Raw genomic sequence first — 24693 nt, 5'->3', positions numbered from 1 at the left:
AGACAGGACTCATTTTACTTTTCCAGAAATGCTTCTGGAGAATTAAAAAATGATTCCCAAGAAATTTCTTTTTTTAACAAGTATTCAATCTTTTCAACAAAAAACAAAAAAAAAAAACAGAAGAAAAAAAAAGCAACTTGCAGGGTAGTACAAATTATACTACTGTACATTGTCAATCAATTGCCAATGGTTTAAATACCAGTACAAAAAAAAATAGTATAAAAAGTCCCTAAAATAATTACTATAACTTAACAAAAAGTACACAAATCTAGCTGGCAAAAAAATCAACCACATAAAATTAAAAAAAGAAAGAAAAGGTTTGCACACCATTACTCCAAAAGTATTTTTTTTTTTTTTTTATAAAATATTCTCACCAAAGGTAACATTTCGAGCCATGGTTCTTCATCAGACATGGACCATTTTTTTTTTACACCTGAAGTGTATGTGTCATACTTTAAAATATATTGCATATTTTTTCTTGCTTTGGATACATAGTAGTATTGTTCCCTTTCAAGGGAACTTCGAACTGCGTCTTCTAGGGGTTGCTATGGGGAATGCCTCGTCGTGACCCGTGTCTGAAGCATACACTTAAAAAACACCAACAACTTGTTAACCGGCGACAGCCCATGACGTCTGGTACGACTATAATATAAACAGGCGCCGGAAGAACATGACATCCTCTTCTTCGTCTTTACCGACTGTTTTGTTTTAAGCGTGCATTCTGTGGTAAGAGTGATCTTTATTCTTACATTATGGCGAGCACTAGCAAGGCATTTAGAGGATGTTTGTCCATGTCATCGTAATCTGACACCTGTTGACACAATCTTTTTTGGGTGAAGAGCACAGACGCAATGTCCTCCAGGGGGCAATCTGCATGCACTTTGAGCATTTTCCACTGAAAAAGCTCTGCTCTCATCTGTCTGTCTTTTCAAGGAAAAGGGGGCAGCCATCTGCTACCCATGGTTCAGGACCTGCTGCTGCTGAGGCATGGAGGAGAATGAGCCCGTGGGGATCGCAGGTGGATCAGGCCGATGAGTTTAAATAGGGACTTTCCCTCTCGTGCTCATCAGCTGTAGACAAGAGTGAGCCACTGGAGGATGATGTTATTTTTTTAACATCATCTGACCCAGGGGCCAGTGCTCTGCTGGGTTGCACCCAGGAACAGCAGGAGATGTCTGAGGGGGGCGGAGAAGCTGAGGCTGAGTTGGCTGAATCTTCCTGTCCTGCGAATGATGAGCTGTTGGCAGTTATGGAACGCTCCATGGTGAGGCTTGACTTACCGTGGAACGGTGCCAATAAAGTGACGGCGCGAGGTGCTCTCGATGACCGTTATCTTTCTGAACATAACCCTCCAGATCAGGTGAGCCTTCCTTTTCTTTCTGAGAGCCTTCCTTTTCTTTCTGATCTATATACAGAGAACAAGAAGGAATGGAAGAGGCCGTTTTCATCATGCATTCATCAATTCCAGCTTATGAGTTATGCCAACATCGAAGTCGATGCACAAAAACAGCTATGAGAAAGTGTCCCCCGTAGAAGAGATGTTGCTAGCTATCTCTCTATGGTTGAGACATCATCTCTAAAGTCTACTTCCTTGCCATCCAAGCCCCTTCAGGATACATCTCACTTGAATAGCAGGGCGTACGCAGCAGAAGGTCAGGCTGTCGCTTCGTTTCACATGATGGCAGTGTTCCAGGCATATTAGGCTGACCTGCTGAAAGACCTGGATAAAGGGGAGGGCCTTTCTCCTGATGAGGTAGCTTAGTAGCGCCGCACTTTGGATTTCGCTCTATGTGATACTAAGCAGGCTGCCTCTGCTATGTTGTTTGCATGTCTGTCACACTTTAATGTTTCAGATCATCAAACAAATTTAAATATTAGTAGACGATAACACAAGTGAACACAACATGCAGTTTTTAAAAAAGGGAAACAAAATCCAAAACTACATGGCCCTGTTTGAAAAAGTCGGGTCACAGGCTTCTGCAGAAGCCTTCTTAATCATTAGGCCCCTGGCACGGCAAAAACTTCCTGGATGTTCGGGCTGGGCTTATGCTTTCAGGCTGCCCTGTCTGGTCCGCCATTTCTAGGTCACCCTGAGGGGCTTCCTGGTCACCAGGATATCCCCTCTTGCTGTGGCATCGTGCGGGACGTATAGGTGGCATTTGTGAGAACCTTCTTGTGTAATGATGTCACAGGCAGTGCTCCCCGTGCCTCAGAGGGTTATCTTTGATCTTGCCACTCCCGTTTGGCTCAGTACTTCCATGCTTCTCTGGACAGATGCTAATAAAGTTCTTAAATCTATGCTATGGTAAGTGCACATGCTAATCTTTGTACACTTTCTGAAATCCACATGGGGGTAAGTATGCATGCTGAGCACTTTGAGCACTTTCAAAAATCCCAATACTGGTAAGTGTGCACGCTAAGACTCAGTGCACTTTCTGAAAGCCTGTATGATAAAGGTTAGCCTCATTCCCTTTCTCTGAGTTGGCTTAGACCCCGGTAAACCTTGGGTTCCACTCTCTGAGTGTCTCTATTGACACTCGTTGAAGCATCACTTTCCTCACCATTGAGGATTATAATGCAGCATGGTGCTTCCTTTTAGAGCGCTCAAGTTCTCTCCCCTTCAGAGGAGTTGAATTCCTTGCTCCATGGGCTGTTATCCTGGTAGTATTTAGCAGTGCTCCCCTTTATCAAAGGGTTGCCTATGAACACGCTACTCATTCTAAATTCAGAGTTATCCTCGCGCATGAGTTGAGTTCTCTGTTTTTCCCAGAGCACATAGAACCGGCATCATCAGGTGAACTGGCCCTTCCTCTTCCTCCCTGATGTGCTGAGTTTTGGCTAAATTACAGTATGCTTACCCTTCTGATCAAATGATCATGCTTTAGGTTAAGCCCCCTCTTGTTTGAGAACTGGGTTGAGAACTTCTCCCTCAGCTGGGTAACTTCCTACTAGCCATTCAGCAATGAATATGCTGTAGGTCCAGACCCTCTAAACTGAGAGCCAGGTTTGGGGCTCCCTGAGCTAGGTATTTTACTGCTGGCCATTCCAGCATTTTACCATAGATCAAGTTGATGACATCTCAATATACTGTTCTTAGGATGCACCATTTCCTTCTATGGGCTGCACTTCAAAGTGCCATGAGAGCCCCTTAGAATGGTATCTCTAAAATCCATGTGGTTGTTAGTGTACATGTGCATTCTTTGAACACTTTCTAAAATCCAAAGTGTGGTAAGTTTGTACGCTAGTACTTTGCGTTCTTTCTGTATGGTGAGAGCTTTGCACGGCAGCTTCTTGCCCGGTTCCACCTTGGGCACCGCTCCACCTCTGTATCCACTGGATACCTACTTTAACAGGTTGGTGCTACTAGGGGTCTGTTGAGACAGTTCCTTCAGTCAGCTTATGCAGAATAAGTGGTAGCCCCTGTGTGACAGGTCAAGAGTTGAGTTAAATAAATATTTGCTGATTCCAAGCCTTTAGCTCTTTAGGATGCAGTTTGAAGTTCCCTTGAAAGGGAACGAGACACTGCGTCTTCTAGGGTTTTTCTGCCATGCTTTGGACACAAGCTTAAGACGAAGAAGTGGATGACATGTTCTTCCGGTGCCTATTTATACTATAGTCGCACTGGTGGTGACGTCATGGGCTGTCGCTGGCCAACAAGTCGTTGGTGTTTTTTTTAACGTATGCTTCAGACACAGGTTATGTAAAGACGTTCCCCATAGCAACCCCTAGAGGATGCAGTTTCTCGTTCCCTACTCAGGGAACCATGGTTGCATACGTAACCTGAGATGTTTCCTGGTCTGTCTGTGTGTGACAGGTGTGTGGACATGGCTTTGAGTCAGGAGAACTGGGTCCCGGCACCATAGTCGGCAGTGCTGCATTTAACATGTTTGTGATAATCGGAGTGTGTGTGTGGGTGATACCTGATGGAGAGGTGAGGAAGATTAAACATCTCAGAGTCTTCTTTATTACTGCATTCTGGAGCATCTTCGCTTATATCTGGCTCTACCTCATCATTGCAGTCATAAGCCCTGGCATTGTACAGGTGTGTGTCTGTAAGCAGAACATGTATATAAAATGTGTATGTAGATATTTACAGTATATTTGTGTGTGTTGGTAAATGTCTAGCCTAATTTAATTAACGTCTTTTATTTTGTGTGTGAGGTCTGGGAGGCTCTGGTCACTCTTTTCTACTTTCCTGTGTGTGTGATGATGGCCTGGATTGCTGACCGGCGCCTGCTCTTTTACAAGTACTTGCACAAGCGTTACCGTGCCAATAAACATCATGGTATCATTGTGGAGATGGAGGGTGACCTAGCACCCAGAGGCATTGATGTCATCCTGGGAGAAAAATATCAAAACCACACCACTAGTGTCAATATGGAGAAAATCAAAGAACCCGAACAGGATAGAGAAGAGGTGAGAGAGCAAATCAGAGAGAAAAAAAACCCTTAATGAGTTTCTTCTATGAGTGAAATTGTGGTGAATGTGTTTGTATTCCAGTGGATTCCAGCTGCTTCAGGGATTCTGGTCAAATATCTTTGTATAATGATTTTTTTTAATGATTCATAATTTTTCTTCAAATGGCAAAACAGAACATTTAATTTATGGATAATTAAGGCCATGTGTCCACCAAAGCATTTTTAGCTAGCTGAAAACACCAAGCTGTTAGCATTTGAGAGCACTCCTGAAATTAAGTTCAAATAAAAACAAAACAAACTCTTTTTTTTACACTATTACAATGTGTCTCACCACCAGGATGTAACCCTTCAACCCCAAGAAATGTCAAATATCTACTCCACTTTTAATCAGGACAACATTTTTTCATAAAATACCACCTTCCCCATGATTTGCAAATTGATATATTTGCGACCAATCACCTACGTTATATATTTTTATTCAAAAAAATTTGGTCAGTAAGATAATTATTATATATATTTTTTTATTTAGTCATTTAGCAGACGCTTTTGTCCAAAGTGACTTACAAATGAGGAATTAATTAGTAATTCAGTTCAGCAAGAATGCATTAAATTGATTAAGCGTGACAGTAAAACCATTCATAAAATATATTTCTAATAAATGTTATTCTTTCTATTCATCAAAAAACCTTGAAAAAGTATATCACAATTTCCACAAAAATATTAAGCTACATTAAAATGTAAAAACATTAAAAGAATTTTGAAAAAGTATATCACAATTTCCACAAAAAGTATTAAGCAACATTAAAATTTAAAAACATTAAAAAGTTTTCAACATGAAAAATAATAAGAAATGTTTCTGGAGCACCAAATTATCCTTTTTTGGAATCATGTGATCATGTGAATGTTGCTAAAAAAACAGCTTTGTCTTCACATGTATACGTTCCATTTTAAAATCTAATTTTTGATCAAATAAATGCATCCTTGATAAGCATAAGAGACTTTCTATGTAGTAATTTTTAGAATAGTTATAGAAGGAATAGTTACATAGTAAGTGGGAAAACGTAGTCAGTCTGTAATTATTGCTAAATTAAACAGGTTGATACAAACCTAATCAAGCTAACAGAGTTTGTTTTACAATAAATACAGACCGGATGTAATTTCTCACATGTGAAGATGTTGAAAAACATTTTTAGAGATTACCATGACTGTCTGTGTTTATAGGTGATCCGCATGCTTAAAGAACTGAGAGAGAAGCATCCAGATAAAGACCTGGATCAGCTGATTGAGATGGCAAACTACACCACCATGCAGAAACAGCATAAGAGCCGGGCCTTTTACCGGGTGCAGGCAACACGCATGATGATCGGTGCAGGCAACGTACTAAAGAAACATGCAGCAGCTGAACAGGCAAAACGAGCAGCTGGAGATTCAGCTGAGAATGACCTGGCCACCTGTTCTCACATCATTTTTGAGCAGGCACAGTATCAGTGCAGTGAGAACTGTGGTAGCATCAGTTTATGGGTCTGCTTACAGGGGGGAACCGGCACCAGAACCTTCCACGTCGATTACAGGACAGAGAATGGGTCAGCCAGTTCTGGGGAAGATTATGAGTATTGTGAGGGAACGATCGTATTTCAGCCTGGAGAGACACGCAAAGAAATAAAGGTGAGAGAAACACAAAGTGGTGATGTCTGATCCATGAACGGAATGTTCTTTTGAAATGCTTATTTTCAATTAATTAAATCAATACAGTCTGCAGAGTAAATCATTGTGTTATTTTGTTTGGTCATATTCGGTCAACTCAAAACCCAGTCAAGTTTGCACAAACACACAAATTTATACAATTCAAAACAGCAATAAACAGAAAATGATGCTAAAATAACAATTTAACCAATTAACATGATGACTGATGATGAAAAAAAATCTAGCTAAAAGAAACAGCTTGGTAAATTAATAATTAAAATGTAGCATGTAAAAACCATATTGATTTTGTAATTAATACAAGGATTCATTAAATTGGTCAGTAGTGAAAGTCAAGACTTTTATAATATTAAATAAGTATATTTAAATTAAAGGCTGTTCTTCTGAACATGAAATATTAAGGAGCACAACTTAATAATATGAAATGTATATTGTGCATCATGATTAATGGATTAATGGCTGCTAAAAATTTGGATTTGTGTTCACAGGAATAAATTACATTTTAAAATATATGAAAATAGGAAACAGTTATTTAAAGTTATAATAATATTTTAGAATATTACTGTTTTCGAAAAAATACATGCTGCCTTGAAGTAAATAAGAGACCTTATTCAAAAACATTTACAAAACTTTGAATGGTACTGTATGTTTTTAAGTTAAATATGATTGTTTTATGACCTATACAAATATTTTTTATAGGTGGGCATTATTGATGATGATGTGTTTGAGGAAGATGAACACTTCTTTGTGCGTCTCTCAAACCTGAGAGAGTGTGAGGACGGGAAAAACACTGATGGTGCCCGACTGGTTGAACCCTTCGTAACCACCATAACTATTTTGGATGATGACCATGCAGGAGTTTTCGCGTTTAGTCAGCGGGAGCTCTGCGTGGGTGAATGTTCAGGTGTAGTAGAGGTGCCTGTGAACCGGACATCAGGTGTGCGTGGGACTGTGATGATTCCATATCACACAGAGGATGGTTCTGCGCGTCAAGGTGTTGACTATGAACACACACAAGGAGAGCTAGAATTTACAAATGAGCAGACTAGGTAAAAGTTCATACTAAAGTCTTCATTTCAAATTTTACCTTTACACACCAAATGTGAGCATGCTCTGTTTACTTCTTGGATATACACAAATTCCTGGCAAATTCACATAAAATTTTAATTCATGTAAAAATTATTATAAATTATATGTGTACAAAATGTATTGTATATACTCTTTAATGCATGAGTGCATGTGTGTTTTATTGATTGTGAAGTATTTTGGTAAATATCTCAATGAGCAGTCTGACTGTAGCACCTGTAATTATGGGCTATTGTGGACCATTACATCACTTCACTAACACATGTATACATTATACATTTATGATGTATAAGGTACTGTAAGTTAGCATTAATGTTCAAAAAGTTTTGTGTACATAACTTATGCTCACCAAGACTGCATGTATTTTACAGTAAACTTTAGACAGTAAAACAGTAATATTGTGAAATTATTAAAATTTGAAATGTCTCTGTTACGATTATAACCCTGGTTCCCTGAAGGAGGGAAAGGAGACGTCACATTGGTCACTGACGAATCTCACTTAGAGAGACCAATCTACTTCGAGTGTAAGCTAAATGAGCCAATGCACAATGGCATGCCATTATTACATCCAGCTGCCACTGATCACAGTGTGAGCATAAAAAGGTACCAGGTGCAACACATACCAGGTTTTTTCTGAGGAGCCAAGCCAGTGAGCCAGCCACTCAGTGGTGGTGCAGCAGCCGTGGTGACATGACATGATGTCTCCGCTCCCTCCTTCAGGGAACGAGGGTTACACACATAACCCAGACATTCCCTTTCAGTCAGTCACTCTTGACGTCATGTCAGTGACTGACGAATTGGGATCCCTACCAAAGCGCCATGGGTGCTGCCCCTTCCAGTGTCCTGTGTGAGACACCTGCCCCCTTTTTGGTGTAGGGCAGGGCTCACAACAAGAAGACCAGTCACTGTTGTCATAACACTACCCACTCAGCGAGATTGGATAACACTGGGAAAGCGTACCAGTTCCACTTGGAACAGTAATGTTGTGGAAGCCCCATCGTTCCTGAAGGAGCTTTTGGAAGCATTTACATGAACGTCCGTTAAGGTGCATATCTAAGAATAGAGGTGATTGTAACCCTCTTGGAAATGGCAGAAGTCTGCAGGGGAAACACATGCTCTAAGGCAATACCGTGGACTTTACACATAAGGGATCCAATAAGATCTCACATATGGAATGCATCCTTCTACCAGTTCCAAAGGATTCATAGAGTGAAGGCCTGGTGCTGGACATTGCACCATGTCTGGCTGCCGAGGGGATGAGGAGCTCCATAGAGCTTACAGTATGGACACTCTGGAGCATTTTTAGCAAGCCACACTGAACAGGGGCCTCAGTGCCTCTAACCGTAACAATTTTGAAATTGGCCAATCATTTTTTAAATCATATGGATCCAGTCTTGTTTTTTAAAGATAAGGCTCAACAATAGCTTGCTTAAAGCAAAGTGGTACGATACCATTCTGTAAACTACTATTAATAATGGATAAGATACTTGGGCTGACAAAATCAACACCTCACTTAAGAATGCACAAGTGCAATTGCATCAGTAGGACAGGAAGAACACTTTAAGTCAAGCATAGCATCTCTAACATCAGAGTGTGACACCAGTTCAAACTGACTAAAAGTATCTGCTCCAGTTATTTCTATTAGCACTGGGTCAGTAGCCATAGATAAACAGCTTGCTCTTATTCCATTTTTATAACAAAAAAACTTTCAATATGAATCGCATGTTGCAGATAATAAGGCAAACCTAGGTTTTGTATTCGAACAGAACAGTCTATTGATAACAGCAAAAAGTTCATGTGGTGGGTTACAAGCAATTGTATCAGACAAGAAGCTTGCTTTGTAATATTTTAAAGCCTTTAGGAAATTTGTCAGAATATTTCTTAGAATTTGCTTGGAAACTTGCAACCTATCTTTCCTCCACCTCCTTTCTGCTCTTTTACATTCCCGTCTTAGTGCACAAGTCTGTTCATTTAGCCAAGGTTGAGTGTTGGCTTTTCTTCCCTTCATTTTATGTTGCAGTGGAGTCCATGATGTTCATACAGACAGGATTAAAGGTTGTAATCAACTCATCTGGATCAACCGAGGGAGATGCAGACTCAATACATGGAATTTGTGGAGAGGCATTAAAAGCATTTAGAAATTCTGAAGTTGTAAATGTGAATATACGGATATATACCGTAGATATAGGAGCAGAAGGACATACACTTGGGAGGTTCACATTAAATACTACCGTACAATGATCAGAAAAACTATGTGACAAGATATTAAGATAACAAATTGAAATTCCCAAAGGCCGAAAAAGATCAAGGGAATGGCCAAGTTCATGAGTGCTACTCATAACAGATTGAATCATATTAAGAACTCAGCTACCATGGGTTTTCCTGGGCAGCAAACATACATTAAAATCATCCACAATTGAGATTGAATCAGACAATAGTACAATGTTGGATAAAAAAATAATAAAAAAAAATATTCATAAAACTCTTTAATGAAGTTTTTGTGATACTTAGGTGCATTATAAAAATTTTCAACAAAGCACTGGTTTCTTATAGTCCAACATTACTTGTGCTTCAAAACTCTTATAGTTCGTAAAAGGCAATAAACGGCATTTAAAACGTGAGTTAGTTAGTTAGTAGTAAGGCCAGCCTTGACCAGAGTTTTTAGAAAAAAAAAAAAAAAAGTAATAAGCAGCCCCCCTGAGGAACCTGATGACCAGGTCATGCTTACCAACTGTCACCAAGAACCTCTGTGTCCCATCCAGGGATCTTGAGCCCTACTAATCATAAACACCAGGTGCGTTCGAAGAACCGAATTAGCCAGATCCTGACTAGCGAGATGATATCACCTGGGATGTGACATTTCATCTCGGATGTGTTAAGCGATGTATGAAGAACGGACCCCCGATCTGAACAATCGTTCAGTGTTTGTAAATTTTTTGGTTGCTGTTACATGACGTATTGGGGCCTGACTAGGGGCGATACGTTGGCTGATGACGTCATCGCTTCAGAAGATATATGTATTCACTGTCCACACGAAAACACAAGGGTGGCGTTTTCAAATTTATCCACTCTGGGACCCGGTTTCAAAAAAATATCCGTTCCACTCTTCCAAAACGCGTCTCCGTGTGAATGGGGCCTTAGTTTACACTCGGAGTAGATTGGTGTCTATAAGCGAGATCCCAATTCGTCTGTCACTGTCGTGGCCTTGGGAGTGACCATTTTAAAGGGAATTACAGTTTTGTATATTTGTAATTAATTACTGTGATGCCATAGATACATTTCATCTATTACTACATTGCTGTTTTAGTGTGCATTTCTTTTGTTTCATTGTTATCAATGTTTAAAGCAGTTGTGATGCTTAATATTTTGGTGGAAATCATGATGGACGTTTTTTCAAAGAACAGCATTTATTTGAAACAAAAATATTGGTCACAATCTAAAAAGTCTTCACTGACACTTTTGATACATTTAATGCATCCTTGTTGAATAAAAGAATACATTTCTTTTTAAAAAAAATATTACTCAATTTTGAACGTTAGGCCTACTGTATGTCAGTTTCTATATCATATATTTTTTACAATCTGACTTAATGACATTTCAACATGCACGGTAAGCATTATGAGACTTTTAAAATTTAATAAATAAAAAAATGCAATTCTCTGAAATCCTATACTGAGCTGTAATTTTATAATAACCTCATATTAAACCTCATTACATAGCCATCACTCAGTCACTTTTCATTTGCACCACTAGAGGTTTCTTCTACCCCAGTAATAAGGTATCACAAGTTGCATAGACCTATTTTTGTCACCTTTAATGCTGTTTTACTGTAATCCCTGGCTAATACTTTCAAACCCCAACATGTTTGTGTACCACAATGTTTCTAGGATGTTCTCTAGTCTCCAGTGTGGACTGCTGTGTTTTGAACTTTGGACTGTTGGTTTGATGTGTGCTCTGATGGATTCTATTCAGGCTTCAAAGTTACTGTCAGTTTCAATAAGCTAATAATGGCTTCTGAGTAGCAAAGATTGTTTTTGTTTTTTAGTTAAAATTAATTCTGACTTATTCTGGGCTGAAAGGTTACATTAAGTAATTTTACATTGATAGGTAATTTCACCTGTCTCTATATTCTCATACAAATTCTGTTCTAGTTCTTCAGTTCATTTAGGTTCTGTTTATTAATTCAGTATGTGATTGTGAAATCTGATGAGGTGAAATCAGTGCTGTTAAGTGTACAGTGAAGCTTCAGAGAGCACATGACAAAAAAGGCCACACACCACGCACATTCACAGTCAAAGGCCACACACACATGCATTATGGAAACTGAATAAATATATCTTTATTGTTAAAACAAATTAAATAAATCTTAAATGCTCAAAGCAGAAGTAGTTTGTGGAAACGAAAGCATGTACACAACTGAACACTCGTCTCAGTTCATCTGTGTGTGGGTTAATTATTTATGCACTGTGTTAAAGTATTTATGTAGGCCTAACTCTGATGTGATTTAAATGCTGAGGTCTCCTTTAATATTTTAGAGGTAAAACCAAAAGGAAATGATTATTTGTCCTTTGCTCTTTGTTTGTGTGTGTCTGCAGGAAGGCACTACAGGTGCGCATCATAAACATGCAGGAATATGAGAAGCAAGAACATTTCTACATTGTCCTTGAAGAACCCAAATGGCTCAAGAGAGGCATCTCAGGTCTGTCTGTGTGTGTGTGTGTGTGTGTGTGTGTGTGTGTGTGTGTTACTATTCTTTTTAATCAATACAGATGTTAGAGTATTTACATTTTTCTCCGTGTTGAAGATTTCTATAAATGCTTGAGTATATTTTCATTTGTTAAGGCTACTGAGATTCCTGTAGCCTCCTGCTCACCTCTCTCTCTCTCTCTCTCTCACACACACACACACACACACACACACACACACACAAACATTTCTATGAACGGTGCTCAGTTTCAGATCAATAACAACAGTGCAACAGGGAGACAAACTAGATATGCTTCACTCAGTAAATAGAACCAGCTCACTTACAGTCGTGGCCAAAAGTTTTGGCAGTGACATATCTTGCGTTTTGCAAAGTTTGCTGCTTCAGTATTTGTAGATTACTTTTACTTGCTTCTATGATATACTGAAAAACAATAATAAGCATATAAGTTTTAAAAGATTTTATTGGCAAAAATATATAAAGAGTCAATATTTACAGTCTTGACCATAGTTCTTCTTCATAACCTCAGCAAGTCGCTCTGGCATAGCTTCGGGGCCAAATCCTGACTGATGGCGATCCATTCTTGCTTTATTAGTTCTTGGAGTTGATCATAAGTTTTGGGCTTCTGCTTGTCTACTCATCTTTTGAGAACTGACCACAGGTTCTTAATGGGATTAAGATCCGGGAGTTGCCTGGCCAAGGATACAAAATTTCAATGTAATGATCTTTGAGCCGCTTCTTTATCGCTCTTGCTTTGTGACATGGAGCTCCATCATGGTGGAAAATGCACAGATTATTACCAAATTGCTCATGAATCGTTGGAAGAAGTCGCTCTTACAGGACGTTTTTGGGCAGAATCAGGAGAGAGCCCCCTCTCTTGGCTGAAAAGCAACCCCACACATGGATGGTCTCTGGATGCTTCACTGTTGGCTCAACACAGGACTCATGGTAGCATTGGTAGATGTCCCAAACAGTCAGAAGGGAGCTTCATCAGTGAAAATAACTTCTGCTGTCCAATCCTTGTACTTCCTGGAGAATTTCAGTCTGTCCTTGACATTTTTCTTGGAGAGAAGTGGCTTCTTTGCTGCCCTTCTTGACACGAGGTCGTTGTCCAAAAGTCTTGGTCTCACTGTGGGTACAGATGCTCTCAAAGCAACCTGCTCCCATCCCTGAGCAAGATCTGCACTGCTGGAGACATGCTTCTCTAGCTGACTCCTCAGGAGGAGACGGTCCTGGCGCTTGCTGGACACTCTGGGACGTCCTGAAGAGTTCTTCACAGCAGTCGAACCTCTCTCTCCCTGAAGTTCTTGATGATCCGGTAAATGATTAACTACACTAGCCTGCCACCGGCTGGCGAGATCTTCCAGTTGCAGGCGGGGGAGGAGTAAAGAGACTGCTGTCAGGTCGGACACTTTGTGCTTTCAGTTAAAGTTTCAGTTTTAGTGAAGCTGCGAAGCTTGTATATAAAAACAACAACAACAACAACAACACATTTCACCTCAAAGCACTGTATCATAGCTTGATTTATTTTGCCAAAAGTGATCTATGACGTTGGAAACTCCGTACGTCTGAAAACATTCAATCATTTACATGTAGTAGCCTACCCTAATTTCTCAGACGCTTTCATCCAAATCGATTTACAAATGAGGAAAAAACACATGACTCTTTGCAGTGTTGCCAGCTTTTCATAGCCCTTTAGCGACTCTTTTTTTCTTTTCTTTTTTTCAATCAAAAAAGCGCCAGCGGCAAATGTAGCAATTTCTTGGACAAACCTTAGTTTCTGAGACTCACCGGTAGATGGGAGTGCAGCGCGCGCACACCTCTCTCTGCGAGCGGCATAGAGGAGCAGCACTTTAATTTAAAAGAGATAATATGACGCTTCTTACTCTATTGGACATGCAAATATAGCCGAAATCACAGCACAAGCATTGCCTTTATCTTATGTGTATTTTATTTTATTAGACGACGTTGTGATTATGTATCAGGATTTTATAATGGGCCACGTTTCAATTCGTTCGCATTTCATATTCGTCCCGTTGTCTGTAAACAGATAAACAGATAAATGTGAAGATAAAACAGTTCTATTGAAAATTTGGCTGCATTAAAATACAGTTTGTGAGCGCAGACGAAAACAAACGTTACAGTCATCGTCTATGTGACGCAATGACGCAATGCATATTAATAGGCCTACAATTCACCAAAAATCACACTATGTAAAGTAAATAACATGTAGTAACTATTGTAAATAGTAAACAGATCCAATATATATATATATATATATATATATATATATATATATACATATATATATATATATATATATATATATACATATATATATATATATATATATATATATATATATGTATATGTATATATATATATATACATATATATATATATATACATATATATATATATATATATATATATATATATATATATATATATATGTATATATATATATACATGTATATATATATACGCTTATAAATCATATAGAATGAGGTTTTTTTGAGAAAGTAAAAATGCACAAAGTTTCCTGTGAGGGTTAGGTGTAGGGTTGGTAAAGGGCCATAGAATATACAGTTTGTACAGAATAAAAACCATTACGCCTATGGGATGTCCCCAATTTTCACAAAAACAAACGTGTGTGTGTGTGTAGTGTAACTTATTTACAAAAACAAATTAAAAATAAAACATTAAATATGAGTTAATATAATAAATAAAGTGATATTTAAAAAAAAAATCACATTTATGACTATGTATCATTTTCACAAACTAAGTATAAAGTACTTGCAAATTATGTTTATAAATGTATTAATTTATAAATGTATGTTTATTTTGGAAATGGATCTTTACTATCCTCAATCAGGCTTATTATTTTACATTTTATTCTCATTTTGACCACAAAGTATATGCTTTCTGCAAATTTAGTTTTATTATTTGTTTTATATATTATTCATATCAGAGTGGTGGTGGAAGTTTCAGTGTTGTAAAACAATCACACATCATGCCTTGTTATAGAGTGCACACAGACAGTATTACTTCGTTTTAACATGTATAGTTAGTATGTAACTATGTTGAAACCATTTCAACATTACTAAGTAATAATTATTCTTAAGCACCAAACCAGCATATTAGTGTGGTTTCTATACTGTAGATCCAGTTTATTTATTATTCAGTTGACTGCTTCTTTCATTGATACATTTTTTCTTGTATGCTGCATATAGATCTGCTTTTGAATCAGGGTAAGATGATTCTACTAAGTCTGTACATTTATTTTGCAGTATTTATGCAATTTTGTCTATAAATATTTACCCTTTTCTCTACCTCTTGTTTTCCCCAGCCACCCCTGGTCCGGAAGTGGAGGAGGCCAGACATATAGCAGAGAAAGGAAAGCCCATACTGGGAGAACACAGCAAGTTAGAGGTTATTATAGAGGAGAGCATGGCTTTCAAGGTACACACACAGGTCACATGTATACACTCAGGAACAAACTATGGCCTTAGGACGATATGGATTATTATTATTTTTCTTTGTTGTTTTCTCATATCACAGCTTAATTGTCTTGTAATCTCAACACAATAAAAGTTGTTCTCTTGTGATGTCTGACCCATTATCCACAAGCAGCAATAACTGTAGACTAACAAAATTAAATAACAAAATACACAAACATCAAGTTACTTGTTTCTAAGTAAATAAAGCAGTAATGATGTCATCAAATCAGAAGCTGTCCTACATGTGATGGTCAGATGGTCAGCCTATCCTACAGGACTGATGAATATAAACAAATGATGAAATATAATTTTTATTTCAAATGTTTAAGGAAAATAAAGTGGGTTGAATAAAAGGAGCTAGAATAGTTATCTTCTACGTACTTTATATCTGAAGGCACACCGTGATGTTGAATGCTCTGTTGTTAGACAGCTCTTAATTATGTTAAAAATAATTAATAACACAAATAAAAATGTTTAGCATACTGTCTCTGAAAAGAAAAAAATTGCACTGGTTGATTAGACTATATTTATTCAGTTTTTGTATTGACTTTATTTCTTCTTTAAGTGAAGCAAACGTTTTGTTGAAATATCCATAAGTCAAAAAGTTTTGATAATGAGAAAACAACTTTTGTTATGTCAGGATCAAATGAAAAAAAAGGAAGAAAGAAAGATAAATAATAATAATCCATGGCCTCTTAGGGCTTTTGCAACTAGGGATATGCCGGTAATCAATTTTCATGTTGCGGTTAATTGCACGTGTTTTTATCACAATATATGGTATTATCACAGTATTGAAATTTAGTTTCAAATAAGTGGTCATAATACAGTATAACAGGTTTAATAACTTTTTTCTTAGAACAAAAATAACAACATTTAAATACAATAAAGCAATACAGAAAAATATATAAAGTTAATAGTTTTATACAGGTTAAAGTGCAAAAGAACTATAAAGACCAATAGGTACCACTTTACAATAAGACCTCATTAGTTAACATTAATTAAAGGGGGGGGGGGTGAAATGCTCGATTTCACTCAATATCCTGTTAATCTTGAGTACCTAAAGAGTAGTACTGCATCCTTTATAACTCCAAAAAGTCTGTAGTTTTATTATATTCATAAGAGAAAGATAGTCTGTACAGATTTTTCCCAGAAAAACACGACCGGCTGGAGGCGTGACGTGTGGGCGGAGCTAAAGAATCACGAGCGCGAGTAGGCTTTTGCGTTGAGAGCGTCTGGAAACTGTGACACAGATCCAGAGGCTGAAATTTAACAAGAGCAGCATCAGCAAACGATGTCTCTATGTGGTATGTACTAAAACTGTATATATTTGCTTAGCGGTTTTGGAAAATGACTAAGTTCCACTTTATGTCGTCTTTTTTTTTTTTTTTTTTTTTTTAAGCTGTACATGTGGAAAGTGCAGTTTGATGACAACTTGATGTGCTTACGCGCCAATAGCTAAGTTAACAACACAGAGATATTTGAAGCAGTTTTACTCACCGCATGCGGTTCCAACACACGATCGTGACCCTTTTTCGTTGGGACTGCATTATCCTTAAGAAATAAACGATGTGCAATCCCGGCGTCAAACTGGGCCTTGTTTGTAAAACAAGCATCTTCGAAATGCAGGGAACAAACAAAAACACTTGCACAACTCCGTTGATGCTCTGTAAAAATAATTCCATCCACTGGTCCCTTAATGCTGTTTTTTTTTTGGTAATCTGTGCAGGGTTGTCTTGCCCTGGCAACCAAAAACACACTTCTGTGACATTTCGCGACGCTCTCGCTCTGATCAGTGAAGTCTGTTGTGCTCTCAGTGCTCTGCTATACGGGAGCGCGCGCTCTTCCGGCAGAAGTGCCTTAGGACCCATATAAGGAAATTCTGCTCCATCTAACGTCACAGACCCATACTCGAAAAAAACTGCGCGAAACTTGTGACAAACCAGAAGTTTGTTCCAAAAATACTCCTTCAAACGTACAAATTAATTTTTGAAACTTTGTCCATGTTTAGCATGGGAATCCAACTCTTTAACAGTGTAAAAAACTCAGTATGCATGAAATAGCATTTCACCCCCCCTTTAACGCATTGACATTCACAATGAGCAATAGCTACATTTGCTATAGAAGTTATTAATCTTTGTTATAAAAATTCAAGTTTTAGTTCATGTCAGCTCATTTAATAACACATTTGCAACGTTTGATTTTAACAACGAATTAATTATATCGGTATACCTAAGATAAATGAATGTTCAGAAGAATTTTTCATTGCAGTTTATGTTAACTAATGAATTAACTAATGTTAACTAATGAAGCCCTAATGTAAAGTGTGAACAAACAATAAAGAATCAAAACACTTTCAAACAATATCTTGGGCATGTTGTAGTCCAGATTAAAATGTAAAAAAAACAAAAAACAAGGATGGTGGTGGGAAGTATTCTTAAAATGCATTCCAAATGATTAATCATTTGTAATATATAATTATTCATGGTATTTAGGAGTGCCCACAATATTTATTAAGGTGATATATCGCTTTACTGAATACCGGCACATGTCTATTTGTAACATACACATTATCTGAGTTCACAATTTAGTCTGTCTCATGCAGGCAGAAACTGTATAAGCTGTGATTCCTTCCCTTTCATAGGTTCGACAGGGAATGGCCCCTAATGGAATCTTAGATGCGGTAGTAGACCACTTGCCTCAGTGTGAAGTGTGTGTTAGGATTGCCCTAAACCTCAGCCTTTAAATAATCTCTGACTGAATCAAACCCAAATGCATGCAGATTGAACTTAAATCTCATTTCCTTATCACAAATCTCAACTTTCTGTTTTCATTTGTTAAATAATTTGAAAGCTTTAAAACTAAAGCTTCACACACAACCTACATTAACCTATGATTTTTCAATTAAACAAAATGTTAATGCACTGTGCAAATTATTCAAGAATACTGTCAATATTACAAACAGGATTTTTTTTTGTGTGCCAACTTCTACAGAGTGATTGATCAGTTTGATTGAGTGGTGTTTAATGGACATATTTCTCAATCACTGAGCTCCACTGTGGTGTACATATGTGTTTAGAATACAGTAGACCGCCTATTGAAGGATACCAATCTTGCTGACGTAATTGGCACACACTCCTGGAGAGAACAGTTCATTGAGGCGGTAACAGTGAGTGCAGGTAGAATCAAATCATTTCAGTGTTTATGCATGTTTCTATATATGTAAAATGATTTATGCTGTGTTTGTGTGCGTATTGTTTCAGGTGATGATTTCTTTCCTTCTCTCATTCCTTTCAGGAGAAGGTGATGAGGAAGGAGGGGAGCCACAGCAACCATCGTGCTGTGATTATTTCATGCACGCAGTTACAGTGTTCTGGAAGATTCTGTTTGCATTCATTCCACCCACAGAATACTGGAATGGTTGGGTTTGCTTTGTTGTGTCCATTCTGGCCATTGGGCTGCTAACCGCCGTCATTGGAGATTTGGCATCTCATTTCGGCTGCACGGTGGGCCTCCGTGACACAGTCACTGCTGTAGTGTTTGTTGCCTTAGGAACCTCCATACCAGGTAAATCTGTATCATAGCTTGAGTGTCTGATTATATGACAAAAGCGACCAACTTTCCTCTCCGCTTCCTCTTTTCAGATACATTTGCAAGTAAGGTCGCTGCTACACAGGATCAGTATGCAGATGCTTCGGTTGGAAATGTAACTGGTAGCAACTCTGTTAATGTTTTCCTGGGGATTGGTCTGGCCTGGTCCATTTCAGCCATTTACTGGGAGGTCAAAGGTCAGGTGTTTCACGTAGAGCCTGGCTCACTTGCATTCTCTGTCACACTCTTCACCATCTTCGCCTTCATCAACATCGGTGTGCTCATGCTACGACGGCGGCCATCGGTGGGCGGAGAGCTGGGCGGGCCCAAAAGGATAAAGGTTCTGACTTCACTGTTGTTCCTCAGTTTGTGGTTTCTCTACATCACATTCTCCAGCCTAGAGGCCTACTGTCACATCACCGGCTTCTGAGGACAGACAGAGAAAGACAAAACAATCAGACTCAAACACAGATAAACAAACACTAACACTAATGGCATTCAAATTAAATGAGAGAAAATGCACAGTGTATTGTATATTCCATGGTAATATGTACATAAAGTAGATATCACATTCTGTATAAACAAATGTACCTGAAATGACTGCACTGCTATAAAGCTGTTGTTTGGCTTCAAAGCACATTAGAGGTATTATGAACTTTTGACACCACCAGACCCTCAGCGTCATGGAGGACTTTAAACAAACTGCAAGATGTAGCACTTTTTTTGACAGAAATCTGATGTCATTTTATATGCTGTCTCATGACCAGTAACTGATGTTTCTGTGAAGAGATGCTATCCCTCTCTCTCTGAGAGAAAATGCACTTATGTCACTTCATAGAAATGACCAAAAACTCTTTGACAAGTGAAAGTGATCTTCTATTGGTAGTTTCACTTAAGGATCATGTCAGTATGGGACCTACCTGGTAAAGCTGATCAAATAAATTAAGTATGTGATAATTATCATTATCATGATAATTCACATTCACATATTCACCCAGATAATGAGTCTATGTTGTAGTCTGTCACCTCATCGATTTACTCAAATGTATAATTTCAGAAGTTAAATTTAAGTAAAACCATTAATAAATTGAGATATATGTTCATATTGTGCTCTTGGTATTCTGATTGGAACATGTTGCTTTTAGAAAAAAAAAAATTTAATTACAGTTACCATTATTTTGCTGTAATATAGTAAATATCCCAGCACAACATTCTCAAGAGCCATTTGTTGAATCGTTCTCTTTCATTTATAATTCCATTCAGTAACGTATCCCTTTTGTTATAGACTTTCTACTTTTTATAAACAGTAAACAGCAACAATGTACACTTTGAACAATTTTCGAGGTGTTGTAAATGCTTTAGTTACTTTTCCATTGGAGGATGCAAGAATTATGAATATTGTAAAATTAATACTAACTACACATAATAATGTGGGAATTATATCAAAACCACTGATCTATATATGACTATATAGGCCTACATATGACTATGTTCTATATTATAGATCAGTGATCAAAACTCAAGCGGCTCACAAAAAAAAAAAAAATGTTATATATATATATATATATATATATATATATATATATATATATATATATATATATATATATATATATATATATAGATGACCTTTTTGTTATTTGTGAGTGAGACGCTTTTACACGATTCCTGTTTTTAATAAATCGGTTAAGTGAGAGATTCAACGGCTTAATGTTGCATCCTGCAGAAATTGTCTTAAATCAATGAATGAATCTGGTAAGTTAGCTGAGCTCAGCTGATTCAAAATATACGAACTACTGGAATGAATGAAAATACCCGCCACAAAAAAAAAAAAAACATTAGACAGTAGAAAACGCGCCTTTAGTTTGAGTTACATCAGTGAGAGCCTATCATGTTCAAGCATTAAAGACACCGCCCCTTCTTGAAAGAGAAGTCGACGAGGCCGCGCACGCTCAGCTGGTGACGGGTGATGCTTCCGGGCCAAGAGCGTGAGGAGTATGAGATAAGAGAAGAAGTGAGAGCGCTATTCTGATTTGTATGCGTACGTTTTTAATCGGTTAGAGGTAGTAGCGATTATCAGATATCTGTCTGCTTGTATTTATTAGCTGTTTATCCTGCAGGCCAAGGTTTGTTTGAAGCGCCTTTAATCAACCGGAAGAAGAAGACGTCCACGCGCCCTCACACGGAACCGAGGACGTCGAGTTACTCCGTAAGTCCGCGTGCAGCAGACGGTGTTGTTTATTGTGTATTATCGAAAGTCGTTTCTCGTCGCATGTGTTTATAAACCTTGTACGAGAGCTCGGGAGTTTACTGGTTGTGTCAGTTGATGGATCGGTGTGTTTCGGTAGATGTGTCGTTTGATTCAAAAACGTGCCAAACAAAGAGCGGCCTGCGTTTCTGGCGTACTTATTAATGGCGTTAATCTTGTTTACAGGCAAACCGCTTGCTACATTCTCAGGCGTTTCGTGCTTCTCAGCCCTAGTCGCGGTGTCCGGTGTGGATTTGATTGTTTGAGTCTTGTTAACTTGGGCTGTGTTGATAAACACGATTGAACAGTCCATCATGGCCGTTGCTCGACAGTTGAGGAGACTGGTGTTACAGAGGAAAGCGAAACTAAAACATAATGCTCGAGATAAATCATGTGTTAACTCTTTATAGTAATGTTCTAACATATCTCATATCTTCAGTTTTGACCGATTTGGAAATATCCACGTGATAAGGGTAGCGATGTTTTTATCCCACGCGTTTTTGTACTTCCATTCGCGCTGATTTATCAACACGACATTATTATATTTATAGGATGAGAAACTCTATTTTACGACCGGTAACGTTATGATTAACCTTAACCGAGCCAGGGACAGTAATCCTATATAGAGTGCAACTTAATTGCATTATATAATGCCTAATGTTCAGCCAAAAATAAAAGCTGTCATTTACTCAGCCTCATGTTATTTTGCAGAACTATACAAGTTTGAAGAATCTTGCTATTAAATTTTGGTCACCATTGACTTTCATTGTATTACACACACACGCATACAAAAAAAAAAATACATCTTTTGGTGGATTGTCCCTTAGACAGGTTGTAAGATATTTTGTAATTAGAAATGTATTTTCTGGTATCTCCACTGACCTCCTGAGACCCCCAGTGGTCCTTAAATCCCTGTTTAAAATCTGATTTGTAATTTGAGTATTTGTGGAATCGGTTATTGTGCATCATAAATGCACAATAATAAAAAAAATTTTTTATATACTTTCTTTACCTTTGTCCATACTACAGGTTCAAGATGTCTTACTCCTCTCGAAGTTCCTCTCGTGCCACGGACTGTAAGGTCTATGTCGGTGACCTTGGCAATGGTGCAGCCAAAGGTGAGCTGGAACGAGCCTTCAGTTACTACGGACCATTGCGGAGTGTGTGGGTTGCCCGGAACCCTCCAGGTTTCGCCTTCGTAGAGTATGAGGATGCCAGAGATGCAGAGGATGCCGTAAAGGGGATGGATGGAAAGTGAGTCTACTTGAGTTCTACCTGCCTACATTTGCCATGATGCTACTGCAGCACATTTAACCCCCTGACCTCTTCAGGGAGCTAAGACCCGCAGGGGTGAGTGTCGGCGGTTTATCACTGTTCTTTTTCCGCTCACAAAGGCCCCAACTTATGTGGTATTATCCTGCAAGCAGAATAATTGTAATTTGTTTGAGTTAATTTGTTATTTGTAGTTTATCTGAAGTTAACCTGAATCTATGTAAAGTGTGTGGCCCTGAAAAATACAAGAGGGGACTCGTATGAGTGCACCTTTGTTTGGCATAGAGAAACCAATAACCTTCTGATCTATAAAATCCTAGGGTGCTTTGTGGAGCCCGCGTGAGAGTTGAGATGTCTAATGGTATGTCCAGAAAGTCCCGTTATGGCCGTCCCAGCCGCAGACAGTTTGACCCCAATGACCGCTGTTATCAGTGTGGGGAGTCTGGTCATTATGCCTACGACTGTTATCGTTTCAGCAAGAGGCGTAGTCGACGCAGCAGGTACTTTTAATCAACTTTTTTTGTGTTTCTAACTGACCCTGTTGTATTACTTTATAATCTTTTGTTTTGTTTCTTTTTAGGTCAACATCCCGCTCTCGGTCCAGATCTCGTGGCCGGCGCTACCGTTCTCGTAGCCGTAGCAATGAAAGGCAAGTCCTCGCACTGTTCCCGCTGTTTGGAAAGATTTACAGTCTAGATCTGCCAAACTGATTTCATTTATTTTCTTTTATTTTTTATCTCTTTCTCAGAAGGTACCGTTCACCTTCATACTCAAAACGCAAAAGCAGGTATGCTGTGTTATTTATCCACAGTCCTGTTTCTACCAACTCTTAATTCCAATATTTCTACTTGCTGCTTTGATGTGCCAGAGCACTTTTGTAGAAGCAGTCTTTCTGTAGGACCCTTTGGCTTTCTAAATTTTGTCTTTGATTTCTGGGCTGTATTTTTTTTTTTCTTCTTAAACTTCACCTTTGTGTTGAAGGTCAGGTTCTCCGGGCCGCTCTAGATCCAGAACCCCTGTGCGGCGCTCACGTTCACCTGTACGCAGGTCGAAAAGCCCTGTCCGAAGGTCCAGATCCAGAACACCTGTCCGTAGAGTCAGGTACTCAGTTTACTCATGCTAATTTATTTCAGTTTTACATGTGTGAAATGAGATGTACTGGTGTTGTACTTGCCTTCTGAATTGTTTGTTTTTGTATTTGTAGTCGCTCTCGCTCCCGTTCACGATCTGGTTCTAGACAGAGGGAACGTAGTGTGTCCAGATCTCGCTCTCGGTCTCGTTCGGTCAGTCACAAAAAAGACGGGTAAATTAATATTTACACAATAGCACATTTCAGTTGTGTCATTCTTGTAGAAAATGAGCAGACGCTGACACTTTGTTTCAGTCATTCCAGGTCTGCCAGCCCAAGGAGAAGTCCAACACCGGATGCTGACTGATCTGAATACTGATGCTTCACCCCCATTCCCCACCTTTGCCTCAGGGCTAAAATACATTTTATCTCCCCATGATTTCAGTACTGGTTCTTCTGTAGCTACATGGCTATTTTGTCTTCTATCTCCCCACATTTTAATTAAGGCTCTTTGTAAAAACATCCATCTCAAGCAGCTAATTTTATTTTTTTCTCCTTTTTACCTATCCCCTTCCAATTCAGACTTGTAAAAAAAAAAAAACATTTTAAGAGCTCCATTGTTTTAATTTCTGTCTTGAGCCAGTTTCCTGTGGTCAGTGATTTGTGGGTAAGGTGGTGAATGAGCTGTTGTGATTTAGTCAGTGTATTATATGAGCTGAAGAGTATGCTGTGATTTATTTGTTTGTAGAGTGTTTTTTTTTTTTTTTTTTTTTTTTTTTTTTGCTTTGAAAATGGCAATGGTCTTTTTAATAAAGCTTTACAAACCCAACTGTTTCAGTGCAAAATGTTTAATCTGAGTTTTGATTTTTTATTCATTTGATTAATTTTATTAATATCGGGTATTTCTAGTCTAAATGGAAACATTTTTGAAATGTTCAACCAGGTGAATTGAATATACTTCCAGTATATTATACCAGCAGTTTGTATGGATTTGTAATTATATATAGTTAATGTTAACATGTCTTCCGTTGTTTGGTATTTTTACTTTGCTTGGTGTTAAGTTTCTGCAGTGGTGACACTTGGCATACAGAGTTGTAAAATTTAAT

General features: G+C 38.2%; 2 protein-coding genes across 8 annotated transcripts in view; both read left to right on the top strand.

Moving 5' to 3' along the window:
* Positions 1-20069, top strand: part of LOC128004872 (sodium/calcium exchanger 2-like) — a 31939-nt gene extending 11870 nt beyond the window's left edge. The window contains exons 5-14 of one of the 2 annotated variants that reach the window (XM_052592637.1): positions 3815-4042; positions 4162-4416; positions 5640-6083; positions 6819-7168; positions 11801-11904; positions 15260-15372; positions 18052-18090; positions 18487-18586; positions 18705-18974; positions 19052-20069. In XM_052592637.1, the coding sequence (XP_052448597.1) occupies positions 3815-4042; positions 4162-4416; positions 5640-6083; positions 6819-7168; positions 11801-11904; positions 15260-15372; positions 18052-18090; positions 18487-18586; positions 18705-18974; positions 19052-19428 (2280 nt within the window). In that variant the 3' untranslated portion in view covers positions 19429-20069. Of the gene's footprint in view, positions 1-3814; positions 4043-4161; positions 4417-5639; positions 6084-6818; positions 7169-11800; positions 11905-15259; positions 15373-18051; positions 18118-18486; positions 18587-18704; positions 18975-19051 lie in introns of both variants that reach the window. The other variant, XM_052592636.1, reaches the window with a different exon arrangement.
* Positions 20070-20908: 839 nt separating this feature from the next.
* On the top strand, positions 20909-24416 carry srsf7a (serine and arginine rich splicing factor 7a). Of its 6 annotated transcripts, none has more exons than XM_052592630.1 (9): positions 20910-21012; positions 21119-21207; positions 22276-22500; positions 22839-23018; positions 23099-23167; positions 23267-23305; positions 23500-23619; positions 23723-23821; positions 23903-24416. In XM_052592630.1, the coding sequence occupies exons 3-9, from the start codon at positions 22283-22285 to the stop codon at positions 23952-23954; spliced, it is 777 nt and encodes a 258-aa protein (XP_052448590.1). In that variant the 5' UTR covers positions 20910-21012; positions 21119-21207; positions 22276-22282; the 3' UTR covers positions 23955-24416. The 6 variants fall into 6 exon arrangements, with proteins under 6 accessions (XP_052448595.1, XP_052448594.1, XP_052448590.1 ...); XM_052592633.1 differs by having other exon boundaries at positions 20962-21033; XM_052592632.1 differs by having other exon boundaries at positions 20963-21039.
* Positions 24417-24693: the final 277 nt, after the last annotated feature.

Source organism: Carassius gibelio, chromosome A5, assembly GCF_023724105.1.
Source record: "Carassius gibelio isolate Cgi1373 ecotype wild population from Czech Republic chromosome A5, carGib1.2-hapl.c, whole genome shotgun sequence".
Taxonomy (NCBI): Eukaryota; Metazoa; Chordata; class Actinopteri; order Cypriniformes; family Cyprinidae; genus Carassius; species Carassius gibelio.
The sequence above is the reverse complement of the archived record's forward strand: the minus strand, read 5'-3'. Positions and strand labels throughout refer to the sequence as shown.

Coding starts and splice junctions, on each gene's coding strand:
- srsf7a (XM_052592630.1), top strand. CDS start 22,283: ATGTCTTACTCCTCTCGAAGTTCCTCTCGTGCCACGGACTGTAAGGTC. Junction 23,019..23,098: donor AGGCGTAGTCGACGCAGCAG/GTACTTTTAATC, acceptor GTTTCTTTTTAG/GTCAACATCCCGCTCTCGGT. Junction 23,168..23,266: donor CGTAGCCGTAGCAATGAAAG/GCAAGTCCTCGC, acceptor TCTCTTTCTCAG/AAGGTACCGTTCACCTTCAT.